Source organism: Silurus aristotelis, assembly GCF_946808225.1.
Source record: "Silurus aristotelis genome assembly, chromosome: 23".
NCBI lineage: Eukaryota > Metazoa > Chordata > Actinopteri > Siluriformes > Siluridae > Silurus > Silurus aristotelis.
Genome location: NC_139596.1, coordinates 6,933,104 through 6,949,267, shown reverse-complemented (window position 1 = coordinate 6,949,267; position 16,164 = coordinate 6,933,104). Strand labels below are relative to the sequence as shown.

General features: G+C 38.9%; 1 protein-coding gene across 50 annotated transcripts in view; it reads left to right on the top strand.

Moving 5' to 3' along the window:
* camk2b1 (calcium/calmodulin-dependent protein kinase (CaM kinase) II beta 1) overlaps window positions 1-16,164 on the top strand; it is a 74,033-nt gene that overhangs the window by 15,092 nt on the left and 42,777 nt on the right. For 35 of the 50 annotated variants that reach the window (XM_083526890.1, XM_083526907.1, XM_083526905.1 and 32 more), the window contains exons 3-6: window positions 1,172-1,231; window positions 2,510-2,564; window positions 4,279-4,344; window positions 11,575-11,647. In XM_083526890.1, coding sequence (XP_083383016.1) covers window positions 1,172-1,231; window positions 2,510-2,564; window positions 4,279-4,344; window positions 11,575-11,647 — 254 coding nt within the window. The remainder of the gene's footprint in view (window positions 1-1,171; window positions 1,232-2,509; window positions 2,565-4,278; window positions 4,345-11,574; window positions 11,648-16,164) is intronic. The other 15 variants (XM_083526915.1, XM_083526891.1, XM_083526889.1 and 12 more) reach the window with 1 other exon arrangement.

Genomic DNA, 16,164 nt, shown 5'->3' with positions numbered 1-16,164 from the left:
CACACAAAGCTGGTTTAGTGCTGCTTTTCATGCAGCAGCCATGGCATTTCTTTTGTATCTTTACCCAGTGATTACATTACTTATGCTCTTTATTCTCTCCCTTTATCTGCTCTGGGATTTATCTTTCTTTTCTCTGTCCTTCTGTTTCATTTTTGTTCTTTCTTCCCTGCCCTTTCATTTCACCTTTCATCCCTCCGCTCTCCTCATCCCTCCTTTTTTTCTTTTTTTTTTTATACCCTTCTCATGCCTTATTTACCTCACTACACTAATACCAGAGCTTATCCGAGGAACGTTAACCCTCACAATGCCCTACTACTTTCAATGTGTCTACGTTCTCTAGTTCAGGTTTGTGAAATTGCCCTAGATTTTTGTAATAATTTCAGATGCAGATGTGCTCCTGTTTATTTGTCAAAATTAAGGACAGCCCTGCTTTCGAATTGACTACTTATGTACCATAAGTTAACGTCACTTCTGTGTGAGGGCTTCAGAGCAGACTGTCTAGTCGCAGTACAGCTTTATGTTTGCGGCTGAAACGGTTGTTGATTTAGACTATAGCGCTTGTGATCCGCGCTTTGAGCACTAGCCACATGTAACACTGCTGCGTTCAGCTGGACTTCTGACACATTTCAGCTCGAACGTCGTCCAGTGTTGTCACTCCGCAGGGAGGGAGCCAAAGTGCTTGCGGTCAGTTCCAAAGCAGACTTGGCTAGTGTTTCTCTATATCATATCCATTGTTTTTGACTATAATGTGATGAAAGCATTAATCACCTCAGCTCGTGGACCAGAATTTGCTGGTAGAAATCAACATCATCTTTGTCACACAGCCTTAAATGAGCGGTCTAAAGACAGCTGGGTGGCATCTTTTGACCTTTTCCTTCCTGCATTGTTAATACATTTATTCTGCTTGAGACACAAGCCGCCGTCTTCCCTAAGTCACCCTTTCACACTGCTCCCTGGCTTTATAAAGACCGATAAATCTTATTATTTTTGTGCCTGTCTTACATGCCCTTTAAAACAGAACCAGAAAATGCACACAATATGCAGTGCTGCAAATTTACTGTATTATTAACATGTGCTTGGCAGTTGCTGGTACAGTGTTTTATGGCTTTTACTCAGTTTTAGATTAGTATGTGTCTCGCTGATGTGTTTTGCATATTCATCTCCTCTGCAGATCATCAGAAGCTTGAACGGGAGGCTCGAATCTGTCGACTGCTCAAGCATCCAAATATCGGTGAGATATGCTTGTAATGCTTTCCAAGAAATAAATCAAATCAGTGCAGTGATAAAGGCATTCAATTCAAATAATTCAATGACTGTACATGCTAAAAAGATATTAATGGCTTTAATCTGCTTTTAAAATTACTTTCATTAATAAAAAATAAAAAAGTAATTCCAAAAGCCAGGCATAAGCGTCACAATTATGACATTTTAGATGACGATTGAGATTAAAATTCATGATGAAATTTTTTTTTATTGCCTTTCCAGTGATGCCATTGTTATATCCTGCTTAAATGATATCCTGTAGGAATGAGATTCTTTACTCATTAAAGAAACATTAAAGCAAGCACTTACTCTTCTATTGTCTCTCTCTCTCTCTCTCTCGCAAACCTTAAATAGGAGTGCAACACAAAGCAATGCAATATAGACACATTTTTAAATCACATAGTGGCGTTCCTACTATAGCTTCAGCTTACATACTCTGCATGCTGTGGTCATGTGACTTGCAAAATCTCAACTTGCATATCTCTAGAAGGTCTACAAACTTTCCAAATGTCCATTATTCTATTAAAACTGCATAAAAAAGCTAACCATATCAACAAAAGTATTGGGACATCTGCCATTCCGAGTGCTTTATTTCCAAACCGTCACCACAAAAATGGAGGCAATCAATTGTATACGATACAGTAGCATTACATTTTCCCATCATTTCACCTACTAGACCCAAACCTATTCTAGCATGAGTGCTCCTCTGCAGTTCCCTGGAAATATGGTTTACATGGAATGAAGTCGACTGACTTTACTACTGTCCTTGCAGCTGAATGAGCACAAATCTCCACCAACACATGATCTCAGATGTCCATAAACTTTTGTCTATATAGTGTCTCGTATGCAATAATGCATCATGAACTTTTATGGCAGAGCTCGTTTATATGAATTCATGTGAATATTAACAATAACAAGAAATCTGTTTTTAGCTGACTTGCAGTTAATACGTATGTAATATACAGGTTATAAACACTTGATATAAATAAAGATATTCTTAAATATTTCTCTATTTAATAGTGAAGACTTAAAAAACTCCTTTAACAAACAAAACTATGTCTAAAAAAAAGTCTTATTTCTTTTCTTTTAGTTCAGTCTGTCATTAATAGGTGATTATGTATTATTTAGCACTTTCCTACGCTAAGCATAAGCTTATAATTGCTGAGTGTCGTCTTTATTAATAACAGCAAAGTCAAAATGTGTCACGTGTCTTCATTTTGTAATGAAAATATCTGCCCTGTTGCAGTTCGACTTCATGACAGCATATCAGAGGAAGGCTTCCACTACTTGCTGTTTGACCTGTAAGTATGTTTTGTATAGGGCTGCAACTAATGATTATTTTGATAATCGATTAATCCGACAATTGACCCTCACCCTGGATAAATCGATTAATCCGATTAAGTTTTATATATATATATATAAAATGTGTATATATGTATATATAGTTTTTGTTTCATGTTTTGATATTTATAGCTATATTAAACTGTAATTCATGGTAATTATGTATAAAGCTGTACTCAAAAAATGCAAAAGCATTTATTTTAACAATTTTTCATATAGACATTTTAAAGCTTTTAGTGGCTGCTTGTTGAGCAGTGGATGGGGAATTTCTAATTTTAAACAAATTCACAACATGCTAAGTTGTTTCAGTGTGCATCACTGTGGTACTTCCATCCCACACAAACTCTCACACTTTGCATAACTTCCAGGTACAGTTTTCTTTATTGCGTTTCATATAAAATGTTCCCATGCCGTAGATGACTTGGGACGCACACTTTTTCCTGCTGCCGGTTGACCCTGTACTGTCCGCCATTTTCCCAAACGGCTGTATGCTCTTACCGTCACGCTAAACCGAAACTTGAAAAGCCCAACTAATTGATAACGGCATTTGTTGACAATAAATTTCATTAGCGATTATTTTAAATTTTATCGATTAGTTGTTGTAGCTCTAATAACATTAGAATATAAATGCAATATGCATTTTATAATAAAATTATTAATATTAAAATCTATTTTAATAGCTGTTTTGTGTAAAAAATGGCACTTTTCATGTGATATTAATAAACTATATGAAATTATATAAATGTACATATTTTCTGCCCCCATATCTTAAATTTTGTGATCATTCTAAATGCACACTCTGCATGTGTGTTTTGTTTGGGTTTGCCGATATACTCGATAATGTCAAATCACACATCGTTTAAGCAGCAATTGAGATACGATTATAGAGGATAGCTCTTGAACGCCCTTAGTGTCAGCACTTTGTAAAAGTCACAGATAAAGCTGTAACCATACCAGAACAAAATTAATATTTTCTCAGCAGAACGATACACCGGTCATTCATAACTTTATGACCACCAGCCTAATATTCTGTTGGTCCCCTTTTGCTGCCAAAACAGATTTGACCCATCAAGCCTAAACGGCATTAACTTCTTCAGCAGATTGAGCTACAGGAGCTCGTCTGTTGTATCGGACCAGCCTTCACTCCCCACATGCATCAATGAGCCTTGGCCACCCATGGCATTGTCACCGGTTCACCACTGTTCCTTCCTTGGTGATACACACTGACCACTGCAGACCAGGAACAGCCCACAAGAGCGCAGTTATGGAGATGCTCTGACCCAGGTGTCTAGACATCATCATGTCATACTCGCTCAATCCATACGGCCATTTTTCCTGCTTCTAACACTTTGAGAACAAAATGGCATGTTTACTCGTGTTGTAGCAGCTCGGCCTATTTTCTCTATTTATCCATGAAGCATGATTTCACCATTTTGTAGCATCTTACATGATGTGGAAGATGGGAAGATGCAGAGTGTACTAGAAAGTGTTGTTGAAGATGATGAGACTCCCTTAGAGTTGTCATAGAGGGTTCTGTTTCCATGGAAATGATGCTGAGCTGTTGCGTGGGTGCGTGGTGTGTGTGTGTGTGTGTGTGTGTGTGTTAGTGGGGATGCAGGAAGCATGTGTGAGTGAGTGTGGCACTAACCGACACACTCTTTATTTTCTCTGCAGGGTGACAGGGGGAGAGCTGTTTGAAGACATTGTCGCCAGAGAGTATTATAGCGAGGCCGATGCCAGGTACATAAAGCTGCCCTCTGCTTCTCTTGCGCTCCCTCTCTCTCTCTCTCTCTCTCTCGCTCTCGCTCTCGCTCTCTCCTCAGCGCCTACAGTTGTGGTTGCCTCTCTTCCTCTGTATCTCTCTTTCCTATTGTTTTCCCCTTGTTTTCTCTCCACCATTGTTCACCATGTCTGTCTCCACTTCTAGTTGCACACACTTCTACTACTATACACACAGTTTGGCATGCACCTACATAAACACCATTACAGTCTAAAACACGCACACACAACGAGCATGTACAGAGAATGGTGTTCAAATAAATGGTTAGTGTGACTCCGCCCCAATCTTTTTCAGGGTACTGATCATTTTGTTGACCTGTCGATGTTTATACAGCGTATTTGACATGAAGAGACAGTGCCAGAATCATGGACCGAACCACTGCTTTACCTTTCTTACTCTCTACTTTCTCTTCATTAAGCTTTTTCTTCTTTCACTTGCCCCATATCCACCAACACCGTGTCAGTGCTCGGTCAGGAACCAGAGAACCTTCTTTAGAATGGCGATTCCACCACCTTAAAAGCCGATTCGGAGATGTGCAGATCATCTTATGTTTACAGATGACTAGCCCATGTGCCAGACGACTAGCCCGTTCTGAATTACCACAGAACACATGGAACTATGTAATGTTTGTTTATTACTTGGATTAATTAGCGTAGATGAGACTTTCTTTTGTATCATGTAGGTATGTGGGAAGACTGAAAATTCTGGGAAAATATCGCTCTCCTGCTTATTACATGCAGTAACAGCTAAACATATTGAGGGAATTAACATGAGCTGAATTGCCCTCAACATGCTGATTTGACAACAAGGGCACAAGCTTTTAAAAAACAATCCTCTAGGGCTGAAACGATTCCTTGGGTAACTCAACAAAAAATGTAGACCATTTGCTTTAGACCAACTCTGTACCACGCTCCACAGTTATACACAGAAGAGGCTGCAAAATGCAAAATGGAATGAAACGGAGAGAACACAGTGAGGGGCACGGAGAACATTTAGGCCAAAGAACACGACGGAAAGTTTCCAAAGTTTGGGATCATTTTAAACCAAAACATAAGGAAAATCTGGTACAGTGTGTTTAACTTTTTTTTTTTTAAGTAATTAAAAATTGATTTTTATCATTTTATTGATTTTTGTTATTTATTTATATATTTGTATTAGCTTTTATATGTAATATGGCAATTAAATGCACTAAATGGGTTTAGTTTTCACAGATTGCAATTCAGCATGTAAATGTACATTTAAGTTTACATTTATGTAAATTTTTCTAAAAGGGAAACAAATTGCTTGTCCATCTTATGAGACCTGCCTTATTATCTCTTTTATATTTAGTATTGCTCTTTAATAAAGAAAATGTACTTATGATTACTTATGATTAATCGATAGAATAATCGGTAGATTCTCAATTACTGAAATAATCAATAGCTGCGGCCCTACAATGCTCTGTTAAGATTATAAGGACTGTGGCTTCACTGTTGTCCACTGTACAGGAATTCTTTTATGTTTGTTTTCTGTTAGATTTTGGGGCTCTTGAGCAATGCAATGAGATTATAAATTCAAATCCCATCAACGCCATAGACATCTGTGGCCAGAGCCAAGGCAGGAAACTTGGTGACTCTTTCAGACTTAGCGACACATTGCTTTTTCTCATGTCAGTTACATCGATGGCAGCCAATCATGACCCTTTGTAAGTGAATGTATGTTTAAGAGGGTGGATAGCGTTTGTGTTCCGGGTGTGTTCTGCTCTGTGGTGCAGAAGGTTGACTTTGTAGGTGTTAGCTGGTGGTAGCTGTAATGTGATGGGGGAGATTTAAAGATGTTTAAAAAGATCAAACACTGGTTCTGAAACCAGCATTGGCACTGTGTCAGTGGGAAAGGGCTCACTTCTCACTTTCACCAATTTTATTTACCACACACACTCACCCCATACACTACACATTTGTACCACGTAACAACCCTTTTACCTCGGTGAATAAATGTATTGCTGACCTTTATATTGTGTGTGTGTGTGAGAGAGAGAGAGAGAGAGAGAGAGAGAGAGAGAGAGAGAGAGAGAGAGAGAGAGAGAGAGAGAGAGAGAGTAGCTGGTTTGCTACAGAGTAGCTTCTACAGGTTATACATACAGGTGGTTGGAAAGTCTGGAATAACATAATCACATAGCGTTCTCAGTGTCTCTTAAAAACATTAGTCATGCAGCAGTGTTCCGCTGATCACGAAACCCGAGCCTTTGCTGTTTTTAGGACACGTGCGCCCACAGCAAAACGGCTGAATCGAACCCACTGTGCACGGCAGGTGGAAACAAGGATTACACTCAGATTTGCTGAGCATGCTATGCATTATGGGGAAAAAGCAGAATATTTTGGCATGAAAGACACGAGAAGAGCCGAAATACAGCAACATATTCTGCAGATGCCAATAAGTTTTCTTTCGGTTCTTCTGTAAGGGGTTTGTTTTAGGGCCCTTAAATATAGTATTAACTACGAGGGGCGTTGTAGTCTAACCGGGGCTTTTCATTTTACTGCTCGATGCTAGTGTGGCGGTACTACTCGCAGAAGTGTGTGGCTATTGTCTCCTATTACTGATAGGCGGCACACATGTCGTGTAAGGAACAGTGTGCGGTGGTGAAGTTTCTTGTGAAATAAGTTGTAAAACCTACGGATACTTACAGAAGACTTCAAGCACAGTACGATAATGAGACGCAGTAGGACATTCGAATAGTGTAAACGTTTCATAGACTGCTTAGAACCTTCACTGACGATCCTGCTCGTGGTGGTTCCCTGATGAAGCAGTCTTAGGCTGGTTCAGGCATACTGACAAATTAGGCATTAGTTAAACACTAGGATAAGTGTATAAATTACAAATGTAGAATGTCGAAAAAGCAATGCAGTGTACACTCCGTGAAATTTGTTCTTTAATTTTATAAATTAAAGAACAATAACATTTCAATAAAAAACAAATTTTTAGATTTTAGTCTATCATCTGTCCTCCCTTTAACATTTTCCATTCATCTAGGATGGCCAGTCTGAGATTTCTTCTCTTCTAACACACGGGTCACTGCACATGTGCTCGAGCTACTGCAAAACTAAAGCGAGCTCAGTGACTCCACTTCTTTATGCGAGTCAGCCTTTTCTTTTATTAAGTCCAAATACCTTTCCACCATAACTGATGATCATTTGGAAGTCTGCTCGAGGCTGGCCACCAGCAGCTACTCTACGGATTATGCAACCCTGATTGACTCCATTCATTTACATTCACATTTATGGCATTTTGGGAGACGCCCTTATCCAAAACAACTTACATTTATATCATTCTTACAATTGAGCAGCTATAGAGTTACGGGCCCTGTTCAGCATTCCAGGAGTGGCGGTTTGGTGTGGCTGGGATTTGAACTCATGACCTTTGAAGTCCAATGCCTTAACCATTATGCAACCACCTCCTTCCCATTCAGTCATCCTAAGGTATTGATCATAAATGTTTTTAACTGTATTGTGCCATAATGTTTAATGAAGTTATGCAACCTAAGCTAACATATATTGTGTATATATAAAGTATACTAAATAAATAAATATATATAAAAAAAACCAATGTAAGAAGGCAGATAATTTTGACTTTTTAAAAGCAGCTCGCATGCATCGGTTAAATCGGGGGTCACCAAACTTTTTGAAACTGAGAGCTACTTCTTGGGTACCGATTAATGTGAAGGGCTACCAGTTTGATACACACAGTTTTCAGTTTGATCTGAAATAACAAATTTGCCTTTTAATATATATTATTATTAATCATTAATGCTATTCATCTATTTGAAGACACTGATCATGTTAATGATTTCTCATAATTATTATCAACAATGATAGGAAACAGATATTTACCAAAAAAAAAGGCCTGCGGGCTACTCATGTGGTCCATGTTGGTGACCCCTGGGTTAGATAATTAATCAACGCTGCAATTTTAAGAAGGAAATTTTGAGGGGGAACATTTTTGGCGTTTGGAAGCAGTCTACATGAGCTGTGTAATAGTATAGCACACTTTTCTCAGGGAATCCCAAGAGTTTACGCAACAAAACAAAATGGCTAGTAACCTTTTAGTGCACTGTAATGTGAATAAACCTAACTACAGATTCATGTAAAATAAAAAAAATAAATAACATAAAAATTGAAATTTAGAACTAAAATGTTATCGGTTACTTTGGAGAGCGCATCGCGGCGCGTTTGTGTCATTGCGAATGTTCTAGTTCAGTCTCGCACTCGGCCTGCATTCAGTGTGGTCATACGGTGGTCACACTGTAGTTGTAGTAAATGAACTCCGCATGCCTCCTGCCGATATTGTGAAATAGAATTCATTTTATACGAGGAATGTGTTGTGCCGCATGCCAGCTGCGGCGTGTTTACTGTGACGACAGCGAACACACACTGCAGCCAGCGGTTTTACTACATGTGAGAAGACAGTTGTAATCTTTTATTTATTTATTTATTTTTGGTTCGGATAAATCTAGTTCCTGTAATGTCATTTTGTGCACACGGCATAACAGGGCAACTTGCAATCTATTTAGAGAAACTGCTTGCTCATGAAATTGTTTTAACACCGTCTCTACTCTGACAGGATGAATAAGTTTTTGTCGATAGATATTTACTCAGAGCGAGCATCCAGCACAAACATTCTGGCTGGCTGTGTGTGTGTGTGTGTGTGTGTGTGTGTGTGTTCTTTCCCTTAAGCCTGTGTCGAATCAGAGGTCATGGAGCAGTCACATCCCCGGACATCAGAAGCCTAAATTATGACCTAAAGTAATCTGATAAATCTAAAGCGCATTACAGAATTCAGATTGCGGTTATGAAATGAACCCTTAATCACCATATAGACCGTATATTGAACATTAATAAGAACAACTTCTGTATAAACAAGGAGATAAAACACGGGTAAGGAAAGACACTTCGTAAATAGCATTTTGAATGATTATTAATCTTATAGTCTGGGACGTGGACAGAGGAATGATGAACAATAATCAGGAATAACGGTAGAGCTACAAGTTCAACTATACAGAATTTTTTATTTGTAGGAGCAATATAATAGTGCTATAATGTTCAGACGTCTCTCCATTCCTGTCGCTCTCTCTTCTTCTTTCTTTTTCTACTTTTTATTTTAAATATTCATTTGTGTACAATCATAAAGCATATTTTAAATATTGCATATAATTACCTAACAGTAATGTGTTTTAATTATAAATTAATACAAAAATATACTTTTATTTATATATATATATATATATATATATATATATATATATATATATATATTTATATCAAATTTTATTTTTTATTTTTGCAAAGTATAAAAAAAGGTTGGGGTGGGTATTTTTGGGGTTCTCTCTCTATTTTGTTTTTTTTTTCTGTTTAATTATTCGTATACGTTTATGTATACTTACATGCATATACATTATATGGACACAAGTATTGGGACACCTGACTTCTCCTGCCATATGTGGTTCTTCAACAAACTGTTAAAGAACCACAGGCACTCAGTAAACTTGAACACAATAAACTTGATCTTTTATATATATATATATATATATATATATATATATATATATATATATATATATATATATATATATATATATATATATATGAGCAAATTGAGACTAAATTTTGAATGTGATGCTTAAAACGCACCCATGTATGGTATTATCAGGTGTCCCCAAACTTATATAGTAAGGCAATATAGTTGCATCTTTTATTTACTTATAGTGACAAAACCAGATCTTTTTTATGATACATATTCAACCCAGTTTCCCCAGAAACACATTCTTCATCTTTTCAATCATATAAATCTCTTTAGTCACATATTTATCCATGTATCTAAAGTTGGTCTTTCTTGTGTTAACCAATTACTTGTGATTGCTTTCTTACTGGAATCTTTTTTCTTCTTTTTATGTGGCTCTTTGTCTCTTCACTCTCCCGCTTTCACATATTGTCCCCACAGAGAGCGAGGTTTCTAGGTCTCTAATTAACTATCGTAATTAGGGCTTCATCTGTCCATTTCATGGGTCTCGTCATCTCTTTCTCTGCTTTCCCTTCTGTCTCTTTATCTCTCTCTCTCTTTCTTTCTCCTCACACTGTCACTCATGCCTGTTTCTCCTCCATGTAAACGTCTAATTCACACGAGTGGAAGCTGTATATGATCAAGTGCTCAATGTCTAAAGAACAAAACTAAGTCTGAGAGCAGATGATGCAGCGTGTCACTGTTGCTGAAGGTTTATTGGAGCGCGTGTGCACGGGGCAGATGAGAATAGCTTATTGCTTATTGCCGTCATGATGTTACACATTGCAGGATGCCAGTCGCAATTCAGCGAAGCAAACGGGTGACACCGTGACGTGTGACGGGTCATAGTTTACTTTAAATTAATTTAATAAAATAGAATTGGAACTGCAGTAAGACAATCGATAAAGCTGTGTTGTATAATAAATCCATATTGTAAGGTGAGTGTGTGTGTGTGTGTGTGTGTGTGTGTGTGAGAGAGAGAGAGAGAGAGAGAGAGAGAGAGAGAGAGAGAGAGAGAGAGAGAATGAATGCTGTATTCTTATTGCTTCAGAAATTAGTTACTTATATTTGCCATGTAAGCCCTTTTAAAATCTTATTCCCCGTACACACACACACACACACACACACACACACACACACACACACACACACACACACACACAATCGCTCTATATTTAAATCAACTTATCACCTTTTTATTCCTCATTTCTGCATCACTCTTTCCTCTGTTTCACCTCTCTCTCTCTCTCTCTCTCTCTCTCTCTCTCTCTCTCTCTCTCTCTCTCTCTCACTCTCTCTCTCTCTCTCTCTCTCTCTCTCTCTGTGCTGTAAGCATGTCAGCCATGGTGCTGTTTGCCGGTTGTGTCTCATCATGTTAAAAATGTTTTGTCTCTTCACTACCTCCACTTTCCCTTGTACTTCTTTTTCTTCTACCTCTCTTTCATTTTCTCCTTCACTGCCCTTTCTCATTCTCTTTCCTCCCTGTCCTGTCCTCTATCACTATGCCTTTCATTTCTTTCCATTCCACTGTTTTATTTCATCACTGTTCACCATCTTATTTTCGATCACCTCTCCTCTCACCCTCCCTACATCTCTTTACCCTCATTCCCGTTTTCTTTTCTTTTTTTTTTTTCCTCCCTTCTTTTTTGTCTTCACAGTCACTGCATCCATCAGATTCTAGACAGTGTCAATCACATTCACCAACATGACATAGTGCACAGGGACCTGAAGGTTAGTATGTAGCCCACTCACATCCTGCTCTGCCCATGTCTGCCTGTCAGTGCCTGCACCTGTCTGTCTGTGCGTTTGTCTGTCTGTCTTTTTGTCTGTCTGTTTGTCCATCTGTTGGTTTTGCCTGTATATATGTCAGTGGCATCATGGGCTTCTGTTCTTGCATTGCCTGCTCCCCAACCCCTTCCTGCTGTTCCAATTCTGTACATCAGTTCAGCTTGTCTTTGCTAGAGAGTAGTCTAGAATTACAGCCAGTATCCTTTTGTTTTATTCTTATTTACCCTAATACTTACTGTCTGGCTTGATTTGGATTTTTGTTCTCATTTTGACTTTTGGATGTCTTTTCCCTTTTACATAATAATGTAATAGGTGATGTGATGGAATAAAAACAAAAAAATGTTCATACATGCGAAACGCAAGTATCGTCACAACGCGTCCTTCGAATACATTCAGAAGAAGCGAATATTTCCAAATTCGACAAATATTTGAATATACATCGATATAAGCCTTTGGAGAGCAATTTCTTCCAGTACTGGGACTTTTAAACATGTATTATACCCACTGTAATTGGAAACATGCAGCATAAATAAATAAAGGGTCATTTGTAAATATGCGTGCATTTTTGCAAGTGTTCAATTAGGATCGCTTGTTGACGCGTGGATCCAATCAGCAAGCCAAGTAGCAACAGCACAATGCGTACAGTTCGGCAGATACCAGTCCAAAGCTTCATGTTCATATCAACAGAATGGGGAGAAATGTGGTCTCTGCCTCTTGTTTTATTTACTTTTACTGCATTTGGCAGGCACCATTATTCAGAGCATCTTCTATTTATAAGTCGCATTTATTAGTTGCTCATCGGGGACAAACTTAGACATAAAGAACCATCTTCTTCATTCTTCATCACAGCATTATCTGTGTAAGGCTGCTTTGAGACAGTGTTCATTGTTAAGAGTGCAATACAAATAAATAAAATAATAATAATAATAAATTGAAATGAATCGATCTCATTCACACAACTGAGCATCTATGGAGTTGAGGGCCTTGCTCAGGGGTCCAAGAGTAGCAGCTTGTCATGGCTGGGGTTTGAACTCAGTCTTCATCTCCAAAGTCCAATGCCTTAAACACTATACTACCACGTCCTCTTTTTCCTGCCAGTCTTGCATTGCAATGCATCTCCTGGATGTTTTACAACAATCAACAAAACGATGTGGGAAAAAAAAGAAACATCCAGTAAGCAGCAGGTTGAAGACTGGACAAAATTAGAGGCTCATGGGTTACAACAGTAAAAGATCACATAGAGATCCACTCGTCCGCTCGCCTCCCACTCGTTTTTTTGGCGTTTGAGGTGAACAATAGCTGAATCTTACAGTGTTAATGATTTTACACATTGTTGCTGCTGCCAGCTGTTTGGCTGAAAGGATCGCTGTATAAATGAGCTGGCAAGTGTACAAGTGTTCCTAATAAATTGACTGGTGAGGTATGTATTTTATAAAAAACAAAACAAAACGAAAAAAAAAACTCGTCGGTCATCATATAGCAGACAGCAGACTCTCTGTCTCACTGACTATATGTTAAATATTTTGGTGACTGCAGTAGAAGGTGTTACACATTCACAAGAGACACTTGTAGGCATACTTTCATCACTCCGTCACGTCCACAGTCCTCACAGGACTCCACTCATCATTATAGATACATAGATGACAGATTTTCTTTAAAACGTGCAGCCATAATGTTACATGTATCCTACCCCTTAATTCGCTACACAAATGTTTTCCGCCACTTGGCTAGTCAGTAGTGATAGTCCTGAGTGCACACGTGCGTGCGCGTGTGTGTGCGCGTGAGGTTATTTATAAAGTTGGTCCGGAGTCGAGCTAAAGCACGGGCCAGCAGTCTAAAAGCTTCACCGAATACTGCCGAGGTTACAACTTGACGCAGTAACATTTGTGACAGCACCCTGAAGACCTTTCTCCCAGCAGGCCACACTGCTCAACAGCTGACGGTGGGGGAGGTGATTAGCCGTACACACACACACACACACACACACACACACACACACACACACACACACACACACACACACACACACACACACTCTCTCTCCCCCCCCCCCCCATATTTGTATGTTCATACTTTAGAATCTTCACATTTGAAAGAAGCGTGCCTCACTTCCTTATGTGTATATACGGTCCATTTATTTATATTCGTTCAAATGCAGACACACACACACACACACACACACACACACAATCAATTAACATGCAGAAAAAGAGACCAGATTAACTTTTCTTGAAATGCTGGAACACTCTTCTTCTTTCTGTTGTGCGCACACACGCACACGCACACACACTCACACATGCACGGTATGATATGACCTCTGTAGAATTTATTCATTGGAAGAGGCAGTGCTCAGATTTATTTCCCTGATCTTTACTGCCATTCAATTCACAGTAAATCAGAGCACGTATACACACTCTCTCTCACACACACACACACACACACACACACACGAAATAGCATCTGCCCCACATATACACCCTCTGTCACACATTCACACTGTCTTCTCCTTGTGTGTATCTGCTCACATCTTCGTCTGTATGTACTTTTAAAGTGCATTCATTAATTTCTGCATTGCATTTCAGGTGTAAAAGGCTGTGTTTCTTAACCCATTATCTCTCCTGAAGTTGCCCGTTACATTATTAGACCTCGTCCAGCTCTATTTTGTCCTCACCCTCTCCGAAATTTCCTTAATCTGCATTTCTCGCCGCTTTAGCACCCTTTACACCGGCACATGACGACATGCTGCGGTCTCTTAGCAACCGGCCCTGGTGCATGCAATGCGTTGCTGGCGCCTCACACTGCGCATGTACTCAACCTCCCACGTGTGCACACATACTCAAAGTGCTCACACACACACACACACACACACACACACACACACACACACACACGCGCACTAATGCAACGGTACATCACCTGATTGTGTTTTTTCCGGTATGTGTATGAATATATCTATCTGGTCCAGCATAGATATATGTTGACCTGTGTATCGTTTGTGTCCATCTCCCTCTGTTTGTGTCTGTCTCCTGAATAGACCCCGTGCCTGTATGTAACTGTGTGAATTTTTTCACAAGGGATGACAAGATTGAACATAGATGAACATAGATTTGTTTTTTTTTGTTTTTTTTTATTATGGATTGTGAAGCCATGGTTCTGTCGCTCTGTCTTTAAATTGTTCCTGCCTATTACGTCTTCTGTACTGAACTGTAGAGCTGACAGGAATGCAGAGATAGATAGAGTATAGATTAGAAAAAAAAAAAAATGCAGAATTCTACACAGTCACTCAGCCTTGCCTTTCAGTTTTTTGCTCATGCTGTCTCAGGCAAAACATTATGGCCACCTGTCTAATAATGTGCTGGTTGCCTTTTGCTGCCAAAACAGTTCTGACCTGTCAAGCATTAACACCATTAAGTTCTTCAGCAAATTCAGCTCCAGTTGCTCGTCTGTTGGATCGGACCACACAGACCAGCCTTCGCTCCCCAAGTGCATCAATGTTCAGCCGTGCACGACCCTGTCGCCGGTTCACCACTGTTCCTTTTTAGGAGCACTTTTGATACACACTGACCACTGCAGACCGGGAACATCCCACAAGAGCTGCAGTTTTGGAGATGCTCTAACCCAGTCGTCTGGACATCACAATTTGTCCCTTCTCAAACTCGCTCAAATCCTTACGCTCACCCATTTTTCCTGCTTATAACACGTCAACTTTGAGGACAAAATGTTCACATGCTGTCTAATAATATCCCACCCACTAACAGGTGCCATGATGTAGAGATAATCAGTGTTATTCACTTCACCTGTCAGTGGTCATAATGTTATGCCTGATCGGTATAACTAAGTATGTTGCAGTTAGAAAGAAATGTTAAAACAGTTTCTAAAATTCATTAACATTCCTCTGGATCTTATATAATGAAGTGAGAACAATTGTGATCGCAGTAGAAAGAAGGGTGCAGTACCTACTTATATCAGTACTATTTACAAGGGTAATGAATGGCTCTATCAGACGCTACCTAATACATATACGTATGGGAAAATAATGCAAATGCTTTAACACATTGTATGACCAAAGGTATATGGACACCTGAACATCACACCGGTATGTGGGATCTTTCTCAAGCTGTTGCCACACAAAAAAAAAAAATTTTAGGATTTTTATGCTTCAAAAACATAGTTACACGCAGAACACAACTTTCAGTGAAACGGAACGATCAGATCGGTCGATCCCTTATAAATATAAAATATGAGAAGATATGAAAATAAAAGAAAATAAGAGAAGATATGAGAAAATATGTAATGATAAAGTGGTGTTTAAAAAATAGTGCAGATATATTTAGATGTGCAAAATGCAAGACCAAAAACAGTCAAAATGATTGACAATGTAAGGTGCTACGTAATAATGAAGAATGAACACGAATGACCATGAAGACGGGAGAACTGATAGTTTAGATGCTCGCATGCTC